Below are 20,796 nucleotides of genomic sequence, written 5' to 3'. Positions count from 1 at the left end.
AATCACAATCTTTGGTTTTCCAGATGATGGCATTTCTGGCATCACGAAAGGTGTTGGAGGTGGTTTGTATACTGAGGTGATGGTAATTCCTCTGAGCTCAGCAGTTAGGACTTCGATGTTATTTTCATCACTCTTAGATGTTGATTCGATGATTGTCCCATTTTTGGCTAGCATGATGCTTCCATGTTTCTCATGTGGTCTTTCTATGAGGGTGGTCATTCCTTCCACACGGGCCGATGATGTTTAGGTCCACGGAGGGTTTCTTGTAGGCAGAAAATATCGCACTGATGCTCTCTGCAGAGTTTTGCAACAAGTTCTTCATTAGTTGCAGATAGTCCTTCAATATTTAGAGATATGGTCAATGCTGGCCTCGGAAGCAGGCGTTGGCCTCTCTTCATGCTCCGGACTGATGGGCTACTGGCATTCGTTGAGCTTCTGGACATCGCTTGTCTTTCGGCTCGGCTTCAAAGTGTTTGGTAGAATTCGCAGGTAATAGCAAAATTGACAGGGATCGCGACGTGAACGCTTCTACCTTGATCCCCAGCTGAAGTCCTAAAATATGGGAAGCCTGCTCTCCAGGTGTACAGAGCCTGTGTCATCAGCACACTCCTGTACGGTAGTGAAACCTGGACCCTATATTCCCACCAAGAGCGGCGGCTAAACAGCTTCTACCTTCACTGCCTTAGGCGTATACTGGGCATCAGCTGGAGGGATAGGATCACCCACACAGCAGTCCCGGAGAGAGCACAGCTTCCCAGTATGTACTCTCTACTGAGGCAGCGACGTCTCCACTGGCTGGGCCATGTCCGACGGATGGATGATGGATGAATCCCAAAGTACATCCTCTATGCAGAACTATCATCTGGCAAGAGACAGATTGGCCGCCCCCAGCTACGCTATAAGGATAAGGATGTCTGTAAGCAAGACCTCAAGTCCTTTAACATCAGCCCCGTCACATGGGAAGATGCAGCTCAGGACCGCCTCCTGGCAGCAGGCACTCCGCAGCGGGCTGCTCACGTCTGAAGCCACCCTGGCTCAACACCATGAAGCAAAGAGGAGAAAGAGAAAGGAACAACAGGACACCGCCACACCATCAACATCTTGGGGACCAGCCTACACGTGTGACATCTGCGGCCGAGTCTGCCTCTCCCGCATTGGTCTTCTCAGCCACAGAAGATGCTGCGCTAAAACCTAACTCCCAGGCACAAGAAATCTATGGTCTTCTGAGACTGCGATGCCGATGGAGAAGTTTCAAATTGGTCGTGGACTCAGAACGCAAGGTGTTGGCTGTACAGTGTGTAAATAAATGTAAAGCATTACTATCCTATGACAGCAAGCGGACTGGGACATCCACCATGAACCGTCAGCCTAAAGCTTGCCAAAAATCTACATAGGGACAGGGTCCCTCTGACCAGCAGCAGTCATCAATGGCCACATTTGTGACAAAGAGTGCTCTAAGTGTCCCTCTGAACGTAAAGCAGGCAATGGCAGACAAATGTGTACATTTTTGCACCGAGGACATCAGGCCATTCTATGTTGTACAAGGCGAAGGCTTTATACAATTAGCCTAAGAGCTAATCAACGTCGGGCCGCTCATGGAAAAGTACCTGCGAGGTTAAGGACCACCTAAAAAACGGAGGGACAGTGGGAATGACGACGGATATGTGGACGGATGATTACCGAAAGATCAGCTATCTTGCGTTCACATGCCATTATGTGGCGGAAGATTTTAAATTACTAGGAAAAAATCTGGCCAGTGATGTTTCCAGTGGAGCAGAAGAAAACTGGAGACAACATCAAAAAGGAGATTATCAAGCTCCTGGTGACTACATTTGGGTTCGATCCACTGTCACTAAAAAACATTGTATGGGTCACTGATCAGGGATCACATTTTCGTAAAGCTCTTCAGACCTACGTCAGACTTGATTGCCAGGATCAGCTATTGCAAGTACCTAAACATTATGGAATTATTGTGAAAGAGAAGACTTTAAACACAAAATAAATTATATTTATTTTAAAATGTAGCTACAACAGGTTCATAGGCTGGTCAGTGGTGGAAGGCAACATGACTTACGGGTTAGAGTTGTGGTGTGAACCGACGACTTTGAAAGTCATGCCAGTATGTGCAAGGCATAAGTAATTTTACATAAGTAAAATGTTGACGTACTTTTACTTTCAATGTTGTATACTTAACTCTACTACATCTCAGAGGAAAATATTGTACTTTTTAGATTAATACAAAACAGACACTTTATTTTCATTGTTTTAATGATTTTTGTAATACAAAACATACAATAACTGATGTATTATAGGTCGTTCGTTTTTTTTACATGGATTAAAGCAAAATAAAATCTCAGGACTGAAAAATGTTGAGGCCAAGTCCTAATCTGCGATTTGTGAAACGTGAAACCCCTACACAATAGTGCAGTGTTTCATAAACAAGCTAAATAATTATGTTTTGGTAGCCATAGAGCCAGCCAGTAAAGAAATTGCAGATTGGCTTTAACCTGCTTTTATGAGATATCCTAAATCATTGGGGTTTTCTGGAAGATTGAACATGTATTCTATCGCTAGTTAGACCACTTCCAATACTCTTTCATCCTGAAATAACTAATAACCGGAAATAGGCTATCTTCAAGCTTACAACGCATCACAGATGCATTGTAAGCTTCTAGATAGCCTATTTTCAGTGAGTGGCTGACTTCTATGGAATCCAAATGACTGAAATCAGGCGACTGAAAACTTCAAGTCTAGTCCTCAACCGTGGTGTCCTGTTGTATATACACACAATCAGATATTTTAGTCATACAAACGGGTTAGTGCTAGATTCCTGTCAGTGTAGGCACATAATGCCTTAACCAGATCCTTACCCTAACCACCCCAACCACATGTCTAAACCTAACAAAGATGATTTAATGAAACTATGCCAAACACTATATGATTTGTCAGGGGTGCTATTTATCATTCCTCTGTTCCTACACTTTGTGAGATCTAGCACAAACTATACTACAGACAGGAAACCCCCCAAAATTAAAACATTTAGGACACTGTCCAGAACATTGACCAGATGGATAGTAATTAATCAATCTACAAATATATACATTTTAATGTGTAAAATGAAAATATAAGAGAAGAAAACAAAAATAGAACACATTGCTACAGTAAATGTAGCAGGATCAAAGGCTTCTCATTGAGGTCTGTCTCCACAAAGTAGAGTGTCATTAATCCTCTTGACTATCTTGGTCAAGTAGTTTCTGGCTGGGGTGATTGAAAACACGATTTCCTCCATCTGATGGATCCTGCAAAAATATGGGCACAAGTAAAAATATTAATTATCATTACATGCACACCTGAGAAGCACCAATTATGGCATGCTTTGAATTGGCTATAACAGGGTTCTAAATATCAGACAAGTGGGTGACTATAACAGTTTTACCATCAGTCATTTGACCTTTAGGAAAGTACTGGTCCCATTTGGATGTTGTATCCAATCCATCAAGAGTCCAGAAGCCAGTGTTCCATTTAAACATAGCACCAACCAGGTACGGTATATCAAATGCAGATGTGCAAACGTTTCTCCATAGCAACTTCCATGTATCAAAGTAAACATTACATAATTGTATATCAGGTCAATATACTATTACATGTTTAATGTAGTAGCATTGTAAGTTTGAAATAACATGGAAGTCAAAGCAACAACAATGATTTTCAACTGGTTTAGTTTTAGCCGTGATTTGTTTGGCATCCAGGAGACATTCTTTTGTCCCTGGGGCAATATTTCCAGTCATCTTAATGGCTACACTTACGTGGTGTTTCCGATGTAGTTTCTGAAGTTGTGCACTTGAGGAAGACAGAAGGGATAGCCTGAGGTGAGCTCTATGGTCAGCTCAAACTTGGCAAACGCCTGGAGACTGCTGAACAGCAGACGAACCCTGGAATGAGTAAATTGCTTCATGTGACTTGGCATCCAAAAAACTATTGGGTTATAGACTAAAGGGCACTGCGCCACGTCATTAAATTGAGTTCACCTCATAGTGATAATGCATGAATGAGTTTTTAAGGGAATGCCAATAGTCGTTGCTTCCAACACAGGGAGAGGGGTCATGTAAAATATATTGAAATATTTAGAGCATGAAAGCAATAGTTTGAGCCCTTGGCAGTAAGAATTATCAGTATGTCTTCATTAGAAATTAGTTTCTTAAAGCCCACTGGTCTCATTTGCAAATGCCTATCCCTGTTGAAAACAGGAATTTATATCACTTCAAGATACTGCTCATGCACCAGCAGCACTTTAAAAAGATGCTCAATATCTACAGCAATATAACCGTTTCCATCAGTAACAATTCTTACTGTGTGTCCACACAGCTGATGTCCAGCAGATTCAGCCTCTGAGCTCCCCACTTTTTCATCAAGAGCACCTCCTCTCCCAGCAGACGGCAGCGACACACAGCCAGGCTTACATTGTGAAGCAGCTGGACATAAAAGCAGAGAAAGAATACCTTGGAGTGAACATTTTTCCATGGGATACTTTCACACACACTTCCCTGCCATGAACCAACAAGTATAATCATGAAATAGGCTTCCAAGTACACAAACGTCACATGCAAGTGTTTTTCTTGACCAATTACAATTAAAGGATCAATTCCACATGAACCCTAGCGTCTCTATTCTGGGACAAACATTCAATGAAAATAGAAGATCTTCAAGCTCACAACAGGCCACGCTACAATGCGAGCTTGCACATCGGCTATTATTTTCCAGAGATGTTATGTTGAAGGGAAAAATGGCACGGACCAAGTACAGAGCCCTGCGGGACCCCAGCCAACTAAGTGTAGGGTTTGAGTGGTCAAGTGAAGTAAGCAGGAAAATATTGTAGTGAAATATGTAACCTCTTGTCTTTACCTTCTATTTACACTTACCGCTGTAACATAATGACTGGTGGGATACTTTTTCACCCAAGTGTTTCCTTCTTCCTCAATGTACAGGGACAGCAGTTTGTGAACAAGGCGGGCGTGACACTGTGACTTTTCATCTAGATTTTTAAAAAAATGTACAAAGAGCAGAATCTATCACGTAATTTTTCCTGTTTATACAGTCCTGCCTAAACACAATGTTATACATTACAAGGACAAATTAGTCAGGGTTTGATCTAGGGCTGGGCAATATATGTCTAGGCTATAATGTATAATGCAATAGATATATTCAAATGAATGATATTCAATATCAAGAGGATTCATTTAGGGGACGGGTAAACACTTAATCAATGTTCTTGTCTTTGTTTGCTAGTCTGATTCTAGTAAACAGACAAAACATGGAGGTACATTGTTAAATTGTGTGATTAAAGACATTTACTGAAAATCGTGGGCATGACATATTATTCAGCGAAAATAGGTGAACATTTTCCGAAAATAGATCTAAAAACTCACAATGGGTTGTGAGCTTGTAGATGGGCTATTTTCCACACAGAGGTTTGGTGTAGAGGGCAAAAAGGAGTGGACCAAGAGTGAAAAAATAGACTCTTACAGGTCCAGAGTAAAACTGACACTAAGAATTGTGCAGTGCAGAAGAGCAGGGTGGCTCAGACAATGTCATTTGACTTTTAGCTACCAGTACTCACCATCCAGTTGAAGCTTCAAAGTGATGTCTGATATATTCCTCTCACAAGCATCAGTATAGTCTCCTTAGAAACAGATCAGAAAAGACTTCAGCAATGACAAATATATGGAAGAGAAACATCAACTTCTGCTGGCAACAGTGTTCAAAGTCCTGTGTCAGATAGCTTACCATGATGCTCCTCAAACACCACCTCTAGATACATGGTGTTGTGGAGAAAGGTATACACTGCATGGTTTTCTGTCTTCTCCTTAAGCTTCCATTCATTCAGCCTGCAGTAAAGAAATTACAAAATATATATATACAATCTTATGCCTTATGGACATCAAAAGTCTCTTGCACACCTGAATAAAATCTTTGTACATGTGTACCTTCTAAGTTTATATAATGATGTTGTATTCATTTGGCAGCACATGCCTGAAGCTAAATGTTGCCAATTAAATGTATTCTTTATTGAGCAAGTGCAGACAGTGTGCAGGTGTTTTTTTTTATATATTACTGGATAACACCTGAAAGTAATTCTGCAATTGCACTTGTTATGGAGAAACCAACATTGCCACAAATGTGTTGAACACTGACATGTCCAATGTTGTGATGTGGTTCTGAAGATGGCAAGTCTCAGCTCTGAGCCTGTCCAGTTTGTCCACAGTCTGTTTCTTCTGAATCTCCAGTTCATACATTTGTCTGTGGTAGAGCAAAACAAAACACACATTCTTCTGTATCATTGTATTGACTTTGCTGATAATATTCATTCTAGATAAAATGATCATAAATGAGGCTGATTTTGTTTATGCTATGGCAGGTTCAACTTACCTTTCGTTATCAGCCGTCTTCCTTGTGACTCTCTCCAATCCTGTGGTGAAATAACTTATTAATATCTGCAATTAATAAAGGTTTACAACTGCAGCTTTACACTATAGTTCATCTAGAGTGTTACATTTTGTACATGGTGACATTCAATGGCATACTTACACAGTAACGATGTGTACTTGGAGTACTGATACAGAGTTCCATACATAAGAATAAGGCCACAGTTTCATAGGTCATTGAAAACAAAAACATTCATATTGAAATGCATAATACTATCCAACTTTACCTTGTTGCTTTGACTTCAATGTTGGTTCAGTGGTATTTAAATCAGTCCCTTCAACTGCAGCAAGTTCTAGGGTGAAATGAAGCTATTCACACCATTTAACAGAACAAACACATGCCGGTACTGTATATTTATCCATCTAAGCGTTATACCTGTTTGTAAATCATTTATACAGTCGTCCAGGCTTTTCATCATCTCGTCTACTGCTTCAACTTTTCCTTTCAACTTCTGCTGCTCCTCCTGAGAAGATTGGAAAAGTCACAAATACTCAAAAATAAATAGATTACATCTAAAATAATATTGTAATTCAATGGCTCTTACCAGATAGGCTCGGTGAAGATTTGAGTACAAGGCCTCTTTCATTTCATGTGCCTGAACCTTGGCTCTCCTTCTGAAGAATTTGCTTCTTTCTTTCAGTTTTGCACCAAAACATTTCAGCTGAGGACAGTAAAAAGTGAGGATTATTATCTACTGAGGATTATTATTAGGTGTAAAAAACAACAACATAAAAACGTTTCACGTTCCACATCTTCCTTAGGCCTTTATAAATCATATATCACCTGAAAAAATCAGACCTACAAGCTCACAACACATTTCAATGTGACGCATTGTAAGCTTGTAGATCGGCTATTTCTACCATTAACATTATAACAGAATATTATTAAGTATGTATTTTGACTATTACATTGTTTATTTTGATTATTAGTACTGGTCAATGTCAGTAATTTCTTTGTAAATTATTGAAGTAATTTGTCATATCTGCCCTGTGCAACTTTTGTTTACAAAGCCTAAAAGGCAAACAGTAATGTCATATTTAACATATGAATAAATATGTTCCAAAGGCCAGTGCCAAAAATAACAAAATGGTTATAATCACAATTATTTGTATGACAATTAATCGTCAAGTAAAATTGCATGATTGTCACAGCCCTACACACTGCATTATGACATGGCGCTGCAAGCTTGTACATCTGCTATTTTTGAGAACTACTGATTTAGAGGGCCTAGAATCGGCCTCAGGTCTTAATCAATGGGTTAAAAACGGCAGTGTACCAATGTGAAATAACACAATGCATGCGTCATACCTCTTTCTCTGAGAGGTCTCTCACTGCATCCCAAAGAGGTCTGTTGACACTCTGTACAAGACCCTCTTGGTCTTTCATCCGAACCTTCAATCTGGGAGGAACAAGAAGGGGAAACAAGACAAAAATCATGTCTTTGTAGTCAATGTTTTTCTTTTTTTGGCACTCTGAACAAGCTTTTGAGCACATGTTAAGTCTGTGTGAGTTGAATAAGAGTCAATTGAGGTCACATGGACAAAGAAACCACATTTTAAATAATGAGACATTTTCATTTTGGGATTTTATAAGTCTGTTAAGTATCCATGCAATTTGGACAAGCCTGACACAAAACACTATTCTACCAAATATGAAATAGAAAAACATAACCACTGTGACATGACATCAGAACGGATAAAGCCTGAGTATCAGTCAATCCCAGGAAGCAGCTGTCAAACTGCTCAACAGCCACAAATATTGAAAATCTATATTTTAACAACATATTTCACACTATATACATAGCCTACAGTATATCCTGTGTGTGTGTGTGTGTGTGTGTAAGTGAAAGGAAAAAAATAAAAACAATATACACTTCAAATCAAATATATATAGCAAAACTAAAGTACCAAAACTAAAGTACAAACCCCTCCATTATCTCTGCAAGGTGTTGGTAGTCTTTCTCATATACTCTCTGTTTTGGACGGTTGATATGCAGGTCTCTGAGCAGATCCTCTGGTTTGTGATCCAAATCAAATGCAAGCTAAAGAAATAAAATCACATGACTACACCGGCATTGCCATTATATATATATTTTCATTGTTTAAGTGTTATAATCTAATAATTATTGTGAAAATCATCCTACTTTTGCAGGAAGAACACTCTGGCGAGAGTTATAGAAGACAAAGTCAACGCCGAAGCATTTGAAGAACTCTAACATGGTTATGTTTCCATCATCCAGTTTCTGTAACAAAAACATAAAATTAAGAGAAAATAGTAGCTTTTTTGTGTGCTTTTGTAACCCTTTTTCTCCCCAATTTAGTCGTTATATGGCAATTGATTCCTCCCCGCACACATTTCTGTGTTGTCACTGCTGTTGTATCCTACTGACTCACCTACCAGTGAGGAGCCCCGACCGGGAGGACGTAGAGCCTTCGTCCTACTCCTCCCGCCCAACATTCCCTGCTGACAGGTGCCGCCGCAGTCTGTAGGATTACGTGCAGTGACTATTTTCACCCTCCGGCTTCCCTCCCCCGAACACGGGCCAATTGTGTTCGTGTAGACGCTCGACAAAGCCCGATGCACCACGGTGGATTCAAACCCACAACCTCTGCGGTGGTGGGCAGGCACTTTACCACTGCGCCACCCGAGCGCCCCCACAAAACAGTATACAAATAAAATATGTTTGAAACAATTGTCTCTTTAAAGGAAAGTTGCAAACGTATGTTACCTTATGTATATTACTTATCCAGTCGGTAACATCTTCAAGTTGCGATTCAAGCAGGCTTGGTTTGAAACCTGAAAAAATACAAAAAGACAGAAAAAATGTTTAAAGTTGAGAAAGAGACATACACTGGAGTAGTACACTGTATTAAAGGACAAGATGCAGTTGATGTCAACAAAGAAAACTCAGCAAATTATAACTAATACCCATTTACTTGATGAACTTACTGGACTCAAGTGTAGCTTCACATCGAAGACTGGTTGTGTTGCTACTGTTTGAAGAATCTATGGGCTGTGTAATGACGCTCGAAGATGCAGTTAGGTTATTGTCACACACAACAGATAATGGTCCCTGGAGAGGAAAAAATAATAATTAAGATTTGTTTTGACCACAAAAGGAAAATAATCTGAAATCTCAAAGTGAACTAAATTAAGAGATTAGAATATATTCTGATTTAATTTACCATCTCTTGGATGCTGTCAATCAATGGTCTCCTTCTCTTGTCATCTTCATCAGTATCTTTGAGATAGTCTTCCGGCAGGGTTCTCTTTTTGCCTTGAACAATGTTGGGGACAACCTCTTCAAAAATGTCACACTCCAAATAGTGTGACATTTGGTTTTCATTGGTCCCCTGGGGAGCTTTAGCCTCCAGTGATTCTGACAAATCCTCTTCATTGGGGCAGTTGGGCATAACTTCATCATGAATGTCACCATACTGTTCTTGCATCAGCATGTTGCCACTCAGCTCATGGCTGTCATTCGTGGTTTCTGACGGCCTATTTCTCTGCGGGAGTTTGGGTATGAAGCAGCCCATTGACAGTCTGGATGTGAGCCGTTTACTCTTCAAGTTGAGAGGAGCCATTACAGGGGACCGTTTCTCTGGAGTACAATGCCCCCCGTCAGTCTGTGCCACTTCAGCATCAGGTTCCACAACAGGCAGATATATGGCTTTTGTATCCAAGGCCTGCTCCAATTGAGATGCAGGTGCAGTGCAGCCGTCCATGGTGAACTTTTTATTGGCCTCATGTATGTTTTGGCTTATACGCCTTAACTTTGACTGGAGGTCTGTTAAACTAACTCTTTTGGTCTTAGCATCTTCTGAAGATAACTTAACTTTGTGGACTCCGGGACCAAACGTGGCTGAGCTTCCCGATCTGTATTCTAAAGACCTACATTCTTGACCCAGTTCAAGATTTTTTCTCTGGTCCATTTCCTTTGACTCAAGAGAATCTGGAACAGTTTTTCTTCCAGAAATCATTGCACGCATTGGTGCATCCAACTGTTCAATTTGCATGTCTAACATATGTGTTGCTACACCCTGTGCTTGAGAGCTGCGTTCGTCACTTGACAGGTCTCCAGATGGTGCACTTGTCTGAGGGATGTCAAGGTTACCTCTTTTCCCAGTCGCAACGGCAGTGAACATGTATTTTGATTCAGTAGCAACATTATGGTTTCTTGACATATGCAGCTCAACAGAATCAGGTGAAATGTCATGACTAAGGCCTTGGTTCCCAAAATGATTAATCACTTCAACATATTTCACCTGATTAACAGGAGGAAGCTGCTTCCCCATTCTTGTGGTTTCAGCGCCAATAGCAACCGTCTGACTTCTTGTCAGCTCCATATCATCTAAATTTAAAATGTGGCCTGTCTTACTTTCTTCCACATTTATCCTCACCTTTCCGTGTTCCTCAACCACGGTTTTGTTACTTTGGGGCAAATGACAAACATTCTGGGAAGCATTTTCTATGACTTGACTTTCTGAAAGGCATTGGCTATTTGACTCCAATGTGCTTACTGGTCCTCTTGTGCCCACACCCATTGAAGGCTTCACAGTGTCAAGATATTTTTCTTCAATGACCCTTGTTTGACACATTGTGAATTCCATGGTATCAGAATCAGATTTAGTTCTATTCAATGTCTCCATTTCATGAGATGCATGGTGAAACAACCTGTTCAAAGGGTTATCTGACTGTGGCATTCGTGAGCCACTCATCTGAGTAATATGATCAATGGAAACAGTTAAAGGTTTAGTCATGTCCATGCCACACCCATCGTCAGCTGGTTGGGAAGTTGTCATAAAGGCCAGACTCTTTCGCTTCTTGATATGAAAAGGGCTGACTGCATGGAGGATTTTGGCATCAATGGCAACGGTCTTGCTTCTTGTCACGTCCATGTCATCAGATTCCGAAGTAATGGGCCTTGTACCTTCACCCTGACATATCCTCTCAAATCCACTCTTTGAGATTTTGATAACTTTTCCATTTGACTTCAGAGTGTCGACTGATTCCCCAGTGCAAACACTCAGCGACATCTTTGCTGCATCTAAATGTTTTTCTTCGATGCTAGAAACGGTTAATGCCTTAGTCATGTCCATGCCACACTCATCATCAGAGGCATTGTCATCTTTGTGGGAAGCTGTCCTGATAGTCAGACCCTTTTGCTTTTTAATTGGATAAGGGTTGGCTGCGTACAGGCTTTTGGCATCGATGGCAACTGTCTGGCTTCTCGTTATTTCCATGTCATCAGTGTCTTGAGAAACTTCCACTTGACATTCCATCCTATTGTTACCTTTGAAATCTTTTGAAAATAGACTTTCATTTGACTCCAACGTGCTGATTGGTCCTCCAATGCCAACACTCACCAATGGCTTTACCACATCAAAACGTTTTGCTTCAATGACTCTAGTGTGACACATTGTGAACTCCATGTCACCAGAATCTGCTTCCTTTGTATCCAATGTCTCCATTTCATTCATTGTTTTTGGAAACAAGCTGTTCAAAGGTTTGTCTGACGTCATTGAGCCACTTGACTGTCTAATATGATCAATGGAAACAGTTAAAGCTTTTGTCATGTCCATGCCACACTCATCAGAGGCATCAGAGGCTGTTTGGGAAGCTGTCATAAAGGCCAGACCCATTCGCTTTTTGATGTGCAAAGGATTGACCGTGTGGAGGGTTTTGGCATCAATGGCAACTGTCTGACTTCTTGTCATGTCCATGTCATCAGGTTCAGAAGTAGTGTTCTGTGCACCTTCTCTCTGACATAGCATTGTAGCATTGACCATGTGGAGGGTTTTGGCATCGATGGAAACTGTCTGGCTTCTTGTCATGTCCATGTCAGCAGGTTCAGAAGTAATGTTCTGCGCCCCTTCTCTCTGACGTAGCATTGTATCAATACCATTGTCCTCTTTTGAAAAGAAATGTCTAGTTGACTCCAGTGTGCCAAATGGTCCCCTAGCACCAACTCTCAATGAGGGCGTTGTGATATCACAGTGTTTTGCTTCAATAACCCTACTTTGACACATTGAAAACTCAGTGTTGCCAGACTCAAAGACATTGCACGCTTTGTTGGAAGCTGTCATGGACATACTCAATCGCTTTTTGCTTTGTAAAAGAGGAAGAATTGTATCAACAGTTTTGGCATCAATGGCAACGGTCTGGCTTCTTGTTATGTCCATGTCATCAGATTCAACAATAATGTGCCTTGTATCTTCTATTCCATTGCCATGTTTTGAAACGCTCGAAGAGGGCGTTGCCCTAGTTTGACACTTTGTTAACTCCATGTCATCAGACTCGCCTCCAAAGACATTGCGGCCTAAGGTGGAAGCACTCATGAAAGACAGACTCTTTCTCTTTTTGTTCTGTAAAGGATTGATCATGTAGAGGCTTTTGGCATCAATAGCAACTGTCTGGCTTCTTGTCATGTCCATGTCATCAGACGTATTGTACATTGTAGCTTCTCTTTCTCCTCCCTGGCATAAGGTATGATGTGCCTTGTCAAAACTTTGAGAGATCATTTTGGGAGACACATGGGCCAAACTCAGACCCGGTCTGCTCCTCGATTTATTTTGAGATGGCTCAGTCCTGCATAATTTCGACTCCATGCCAACCGTTTGGTTCTTGGTGAGTTCCATGTCATCAAGGTTAGATGATGTATAGGCCTGCACCTCAGTGCCCATCTGTGTTGGCATGAGACGGTCAGACGGCAGGTATAAATCTTTTTCACTTTTTCTGCTATTGACTTGTGGCTTTTCCATCACGGTTGACGAAGTTGGAGTTTGATTCTCCTTATTAGCAACCGATCTTAGCGCTTTGAGCCGAGCGAGGAAGGGAAGTGGATCAACAATTTGATCTTGATTCTGATCTCTGGTCCGATCTTCTTGCAGGGATGGTGCAGCAACAGCATTGCGCATGACTTTGGTCACAGGATCAGACCTAGCAAGGACGTTTTCTGGATACAATCCATGGTCTGATGAGGATATTTTTACTGGAAGTGGAATCTCAGCTTCTTTATTGTCAAAGGAGAAAGTAAAATTCATACTTCCACAAGTAGGCAAACTTTTGAAGTTAAGTTCAGGCAGAACAGCTTGTGATTCCAAATCATTAGCAATGATTACAGTGTGACTTTGCGTTACATCCATATATTCAGCATCATCCCCGTCAAACATCACTGTTCTCTCTCCATAGTCATCTTGGGTACCATGGTGGACCCAGGGCATCTCCTGAGGAAGACATTGACTCAGCAATCACAATTGTATGCTCACTAAAAACTGCCATTCACAACCACAGTGCTCATGTCATTGTACATACTACACAGCATTTTGTTATGTTAATTCATCTGTAACGGGAAACGGGTATAACTCACCTTGTTCCTTTGTTGAGTTGCATGTAGAGGAGCATTCAACAAGGTTTCCATATCTAAATTAGAGGCAGGAATTTAAATATTCATTATGCAGGCTTTACATGCAAGAAAGAAAAAGTGTGCAAAAAGAAGAAGAAAGCATATTTCCAATTTACCAGTAACTGGTTGAGCTCCTTTATCAGTGATCCCCACCTGGACCCTTTAGGTAAAATTAAAACAAATGAAATAAACTTAAATATTTCTATTCCTATAGAGATGTATTAGCTGGTCAGTTAATCAATCTGAAATGTGGAAAGTAATGACTCATGATGAAGGCAACTTACCTCTTATCACAGTTATCTGCTGATTTGGGGAAAAGATTTCAGAACATTTTTAATGAGTTAAGTGATGCACCAAGCTAAGCTGCACCACTATCACTTAAAATCAAAACATACCCAGTCAGCTGTTATGCAAACAGAACAATTAAATACGGTTTCCAAGAATATTAAGAAATATAGAAGTTATTAAAATGCAAAAGCAATAATTCAGATTCCCCCTTTTATCTGGTTTTATGGAAAATAAAAATAAATCTAAGGTTACATGATCATGTTTTTATCTACTTGAACTAGTATATCAGAGTCAGAATAAAGAAGCATTATTGGGACTAATGTGGATCTAATGTAATCAGCAAATTTGTTACATGAATACCCTTCATAAAGGGGATTAGATCAATTAAAAAAGAAAAAGCTAGATATCAAGTGTGTGATGACTTTAGAGAAACTGACATTTCTAAAGCCTTTGAGTCCCAATACTTTAGAACGGCTATTTTCGCTATTCGTCATACACAGACACCGATATAGAGCTTAAGTGGCAGGGGTTTTCATAACCATAGGAACTATGGATTTTGCAGCATTTACTAAAATTGATTGTGTCCACAGCACACTTCTTGTCACTATTACCAGGGCTGTCACGATTATGACATTTTACTTGATGATTAATCGTCACTCAAATAATTACGATTAATGATTTAATTGTGTTTCTGTAAATAATAATAAAAAACATTTCTGCTTGAGTTTTAGGCTTCGTAAACAAAGGTTGCACACGGCTGATATGACAAAATAACATACATAATAATGACTTTATACGTAAAAAAAAACAATAGTGGAAATAGCCAATCTACAAACTCAAAACGTGTGACGCGTTTGAGCTTGTAGATCTGCCATTTCCACTATTAATGTTTTTCTTGAAAATATATGTAAATTCTTCAACATGGAAATGATTGTGGTGATTATGCAAAAAACTATTGTTGTGATTATCTCAAATAATTGCGATTAGGCAATTATGTAATAATGGACCCTTCGCTAAGCCCCACCCACTCCACTCTGTGACTGGTGGTGCGAAGCTAGTCACACCCAGGCCTGGCAGCGCCTGGCAATCTCTGCTTCTCACCCGTTGACTTGCATGTTAAATGATGGCTTTTCCCCTTAAAAATAATCGATCATTTCAGGAGCAAGAGCTTCAAAATCTCTTCTAAATCTACCGGTAGTCAACAAGGCCTGCAGTAGGATATGCACTGGACAAATGTGCATGACATTATTTCAATAAACTACAAACATGGGAAATGTTAGAGGGAGTAATAGTCATGGATGAACTTCAACCTGGTGTTTGCACTTTCTCCATTTATGGCCCGTACATCTACATAAACGTTCATATTTCAAATATGCTTATCCCATGGCCACGGATGTTACATGTATATACGGGCTCTCAGAAGTACCTGTATCATCCGTATTGTTCAATTAAAAGCATTTTAATCTGATCGGTGGCCATTTTCTCCATATGCTTTCAACTGAGTGACCCTATCGGTTGGTAGGTGTATTGCACTGGAATACATTATGAGAAAATGGCCACTGATTGGATTAAAATGCTTTTCATTGAACAATACAGAATATACGGGTACTTTTGAGAGTCCTGTGCATAATTGTAACATCCGTGGCGATGGGATAAGCACTTTATATTTAAAATCTGAACGTTTATATAGATATACGGACCGTAAATGGAGACACCAAGTGCAAACACCAGGTTGAAGGTGATCCTTGACGGTAACAGGAGTTTTCATGTACCGCAGGGACTGCAGTAGCAGTTAATAAATCAACGAACAAATGAATTAATATACTTTAATGTGCGGAATCCAAAACAGGCAGCGCTGTGATTCTGAATTGTGTTACGATTACGGTGATTAGTAGCCTATTATTGACACCACCTGGGCGAGTGAGTCGTGTAACTTTCCCGACGTTAAGCTGTGTATGTGTTCAACAACACAGCCATGAAGCCTTGCAGTTTAAGTGCAGATTTCAGTTTGGGAAAAGCAGCCTTTAACGGGTTTGGGTACGTGGTTCATAGTCACCATTACGTTATCGTGGTATTCCTATTCTTGCCATTATGTTGCAAATGATTGTGTGTGTGCGGGCGATATAACATTGACAGCTATGGCAGGTGACGAAAGCTTGCCAGACCTATGCCAGGCTAACAACGGTTGCTAAGCTGGCATTGGACAATCGCTTTTGTGGTGGGGTTTAGCGAAGGGTCCATTGTGACAGACCTAACTATTACTGTTGAATAAACAGCTTCCCATAAATCAGGGGACTTGACTTGGCCATGGAACTGACAGGGACAAATTCTCAATGTGATTGAACAAAAGAAGTCAACATTAAAGGTCCTTACACACCGGCGAATATGCGAATATACGCAAAATTCGGACTCGTTCCGAATAATTAAGACGCTTTTTCGCTTCGCGAAACTGATGTGGACGCTTGCATTGACTTTATAAGGTTTTTAAAAAAAACGTATTTATTCGCATGAAGAATTCGCCCCGGTGTGTAAGGACCTTAAGTCTTCACTTCACAGGAGTAGGTTCAAAATCAGAAAAACATTCTTACTTGTCGATAGGGTCTGTAGGGGAGTACGGACAGGGGATCCATGGTCAGCATCCCTGTAAATACAAAAGGAAAAAAAAATCAACATTTCAAGAATGTCTTGATGGAAAAAAAAAAGAAAAACAAACTGAAACATTTTCTAGGATCTCACTTTGAAAACAGAAGAACATTATTGGCAGGGGCAAAACTGACTCTTCTCGAGACCCTTTTCTCCACAGGTTTGGCAACCTCCACCTTTAAGTAAAGAAGGAAAAAAGTGAATAAGCTATGCTGTTCACATTTGGTAATAGCGAGTACTACTATAAGCTCGATTGCATTTAAAAAAGTTCACGACAAGATAGAAAATCCTGAAGGCAAGTATTGCAGTAGAAAATGGAAACGTGATCATTTTTAGGGAGATGAAAATAGCCTTGTATGGCTGTATTGACGAAGATCCAGTGATAGAAATCGAATGCAACAGAGGCCGAAATATAATATTCATAGTATAATTTACCTGGAGTTCCACTTTCTCTGGGTCAGAAAGTTTGACAGAGGTCCGCGGTGCTTTTAAAATCTGAAAAGAAAGATTAGCCCATCATAAAATGTGTCAGTCTTGTGATTAGCAGTGAGACCACTGAAATGCCAACTTCACATGGTGCACTGACCGATGAAAGGCGTCGTCCTCTGGAAGATCTGACGTTTTCGCTGTAAAATAAGAGGAAATACAAATTGTATTCAGGTGGCAATAGCCAAACAGCTACCTGTCATGTCATGCTAATGTTGGGTCAAGTGGTGGATGAAAGCATAGAATGGAAAATTCACATTGACCTTTAGCCCTGATGAAGGCAGCATGGGCTGCTGAAATGATGGTTTTGAGAATAAATCAATGCACTGATCTCATTAAATCTATGCATCAGAACTACTGTATGAGTGTGGAGCAACTCTTAATTGTTGACAATTAGGCGTGCTGATGTTTAACAATTGTACCAATTGTATAAGATCTGGGACATTTACTAAGTACCCACCAGATAAGATTTAATCCAAAATTATGCAATACATTGTGAGAAAACTTGAGGTAGGAAAAATAATGCACAGAAATACTAAACATTTACATGGCTTGAATAGTCAATGATGTGATGTAAGAAAAGGAAAAGAAAAGAAAGAGAAAGGCAAAAACATTTCCATGATGAAACAGACCCTTGGGTTTGCCATTTAAAGTTGCACTATGTAACTTTCCTCTTCTACCCTAATCTATAAATTGAATCTTGACCATCAGGTCAAACTTTGTGTCAGATCCTGTGTCTAGGTGAGACATGACCTTTGACATGATTTGAAATGTCTGAATAGAAGAGCAGGGAGACAAAATACAACCACCCCAATTGTATAAGTTATATTGTATTAACATACTCTACCATACAGATTGGGCAAAATTACATTTTATACATTAAAAGAAAGTTACATAGTGCCGCCCAGCTAATTAGCAAAAGTGCATGGTTGATAATAAAGTTATACATAGACTTTGTGCCATTTGTGTACATCACCTTTTAAGCAAGAGGAACAGGAACTTACTTTACATGGTAAAATTTTTTTTAAATGGCAATACTTTTGCTTTGTGTTTTATGTTAATAACAACCAAAACATTATGAATAAGATTAAGAACAACCCTGTCACTCACTCATTCTTTGCAGTATCAAGTGGCTCCATCTTCAGCTGTGGGGTGGGAAAACAATCCTAGTCAGCCATGAACCCAAAATACCATCAGTATATACCATAAGTATAGATCAGTAACTCAGCGTTTGGCAGTGTTTTTTTTTTTTTTTCACGATAACAAGAAGAATAATGACGAGACTATGCTACGTAATGTATAATGAAATAGGTAACAGCCAGGATAGGTGGGCACCAAGGAAGAGTGTGTTAAATTGGCCATTTTTCCCAAAATTATTTAAAACAAATACATATTTGGAAAATGTGTCAAGTAAAGTAAAGTATACATGATTAGAACATGCTTAAACATTCGTCAATAAAGATCTAATATTTCTACAATTGCTGCAAAACCTGTATATCCAGTCGCTTTGGGGCATAAAGAAGTTGAAGGATAAAATTAAGTCTAATAAGGATGTACCTTGCATTTTCACATCATGTATACTTGACATTAATAATATTTATTATTATTATTATTATTATTATTATTATTATAATTATGTACCGTCCATGTTCACATCATGCATACTTTACATTACTTAGGACCATTTTTCAAATATTTTATTCTTTAAGATTTTGGACAAAATAGCCAATTTTACAGGGGTGCCCACTGCCCAGATGTCCCTGGTGCCCACCTATCCTGTATCCACCATGAAAATGCATACTTATGTTTAATAGCCAGCTTAACCTAGGTCAGGGACTTTCACATTTTTGTATTTGACTTTCCATGGTCTAATACAGTGGTTCTCAACCTGCGGGTCGGGACCCCCAGGAGGGTGTAAATATAAATAGCATCTGCTATTTCACAATATTTATCTGTGGAACCGAGTCAAACTAAATGTAAAGTCTAACTCAAATATGATTATTTTGGGGGGTCGTCAGTGCAAATATAAATATTTTGGGGGGTCCCCAGTTCAAATATGATTAGTTTGAGGGGTCCCCAGTTCAAATATGATTCTTTTGGGGGGTCCCCAGTTCAAATATGATTATTTTGGGGGGGGGTTGAGAACCACTGGTCTAATATACAATATGCGATGTACATATAATATGTACATACGTATGTTAAATAATTTCAAGTACATTTAATTATATTGAAATTCAACTGCTCAAGTGGCTAAGACGTCTTGCTAACGGCTAACGTTAGGTAGCATATAACGTCGTGAACAACAATACAACCACCAAAACTCACATTACCTCGTAGCTGTTGTAGCTGTTGTAGCTGTGGGCACGCTGAACCCACCACTGCTTTCTCTATGTTATTTTGAAAACTTGTTTTGTTTTCATGTCGTTTTATTTATATGAGCTCAGCCGTTTAGAATGGATGGAAGTTGTTGTCAGTTTTTTGAATTTTCCGCCTCTACTCGACAGGGACGTCACTAGTGTTGCCAGATGCTGTGAGAGAAACAAGCAACAATGTATATGAAAACAAGCCCAAAAGAAGCACCTAAGCCACATGAGAACTTTAAACCAAATGCATTGGCTATATGACATTTTTCAAAAACTCTTGCAATAAAATTTGGAATATTAGGATTTCTTTTTTTTTAAACATTCTAACAACTCAAATGCTCCCTGGCACAAAACATTTTCATGAAAATATTTGAGAACCACTGGTATAAACAAAAATAAGTACACTTTAAAAACAATCATAAATAAGCAACTAAACTTTAGAAACAAGTCTAAATAAGCAACTAAACTTAAGAAACAAGCCCCAAAAACCGCAACCCGCAACTACCAATTACAAGCAACTTTACAGAAAAACAAGCCCAAAGTTGCTTATAATAAGCAGACATGGCAACGCTACACGTCACATCCACATCCACGTTCCGGTTCCACACACATACGCACTTTTCTTATTTTTTGGCTGAAACAGTCGCATATTTTTGTTTAAAATGTACTGATTACTTACAGCAATATGTAATGATTTATTTATTTACTTAGTTAGTAATTTAGTTATTACAAACCGTGGCCCTACAACCTGCTATTATGTATTTTGTACAGTAATGTTGCACGGAAAATGATGACCTATTCAATTTCGTTGCTCCGGATATTGGCCGCTTCGGCAAGAAAGACTTATGAGTGAGTAACCTCCAACTCTATGGTAACCTCGCGTCACCAGACTTTCCACCACTCATCAGTGAGTGACGTTTCGAAAAAGTCCTCTGAAGAAGATGACTATGCCTATGGTGATTGATTGGTAATCAGTGGTGCACAGTAACTAAGTTAAGTACATGTACTCAAGTACTGTACTTAAGTACAATTTTTAGGTATTTGTACTTTACTGGAATATCTCCAACTTTTACTCCACTACATCTCAGGCACAGTACTTGTACTTTTACTATGTAGATTTTGATTATT

The 20,796-nt window shown here is 39.6% G+C and overlaps 1 protein-coding gene across 2 annotated transcripts; it reads right to left on the bottom strand.

Annotated features, from left to right (window-relative positions):
* Nucleotides 1-2,037: 2,037 nt before the first annotated feature.
* Nucleotides 2,038-19,790, bottom strand: knl1 (kinetochore scaffold 1). 2 transcript variants are annotated; one of them, XM_080427616.1, is made up of 26 exons: nt 19,636-19,790; nt 18,416-18,450; nt 17,406-17,445; nt 17,255-17,314; nt 16,913-16,995; nt 16,765-16,817; nt 14,173-14,191; nt 14,005-14,048; nt 13,853-13,905; nt 9,669-13,709; nt 9,433-9,556; nt 9,212-9,279; nt 8,627-8,725; nt 8,409-8,524; nt 7,792-7,882; nt 7,028-7,144; nt 6,859-6,946; nt 6,710-6,775; nt 6,427-6,466; nt 6,193-6,297; nt 5,785-5,885; nt 5,618-5,680; nt 4,920-5,032; nt 4,351-4,472; nt 3,807-3,932; nt 2,038-3,299 (listed from the first exon to the last, which is right to left on the bottom strand). In XM_080427616.1, exons 2-26 carry the CDS (start codon nt 18,442-18,444, stop codon nt 3,188-3,190), a joined length of 5,973 nt encoding a protein of 1,990 aa, XP_080283742.1. In that variant the 5' UTR covers nt 18,445-18,450; nt 19,636-19,790; the 3' UTR covers nt 2,038-3,187. The 2 variants fall into 2 exon arrangements, with proteins under 2 accessions (XP_080283742.1, XP_080283743.1); XM_080427617.1 differs by having other exon boundaries at nt 14,173-14,188.
* Between the last annotated feature and the right edge of the window lie 1,006 nt (nt 19,791-20,796).

This window comes from Gymnoscopelus braueri (assembly GCF_963280865.1).
Source record: "Gymnoscopelus braueri genome assembly, chromosome: 4".
Lineage (NCBI taxonomy): Eukaryota > Metazoa > Chordata > Actinopteri > Myctophiformes > Myctophidae > Gymnoscopelus > Gymnoscopelus braueri.
The sequence above is the reverse complement of the archived record's forward strand: the minus strand, read 5'-3'. Positions and strand labels throughout refer to the sequence as shown.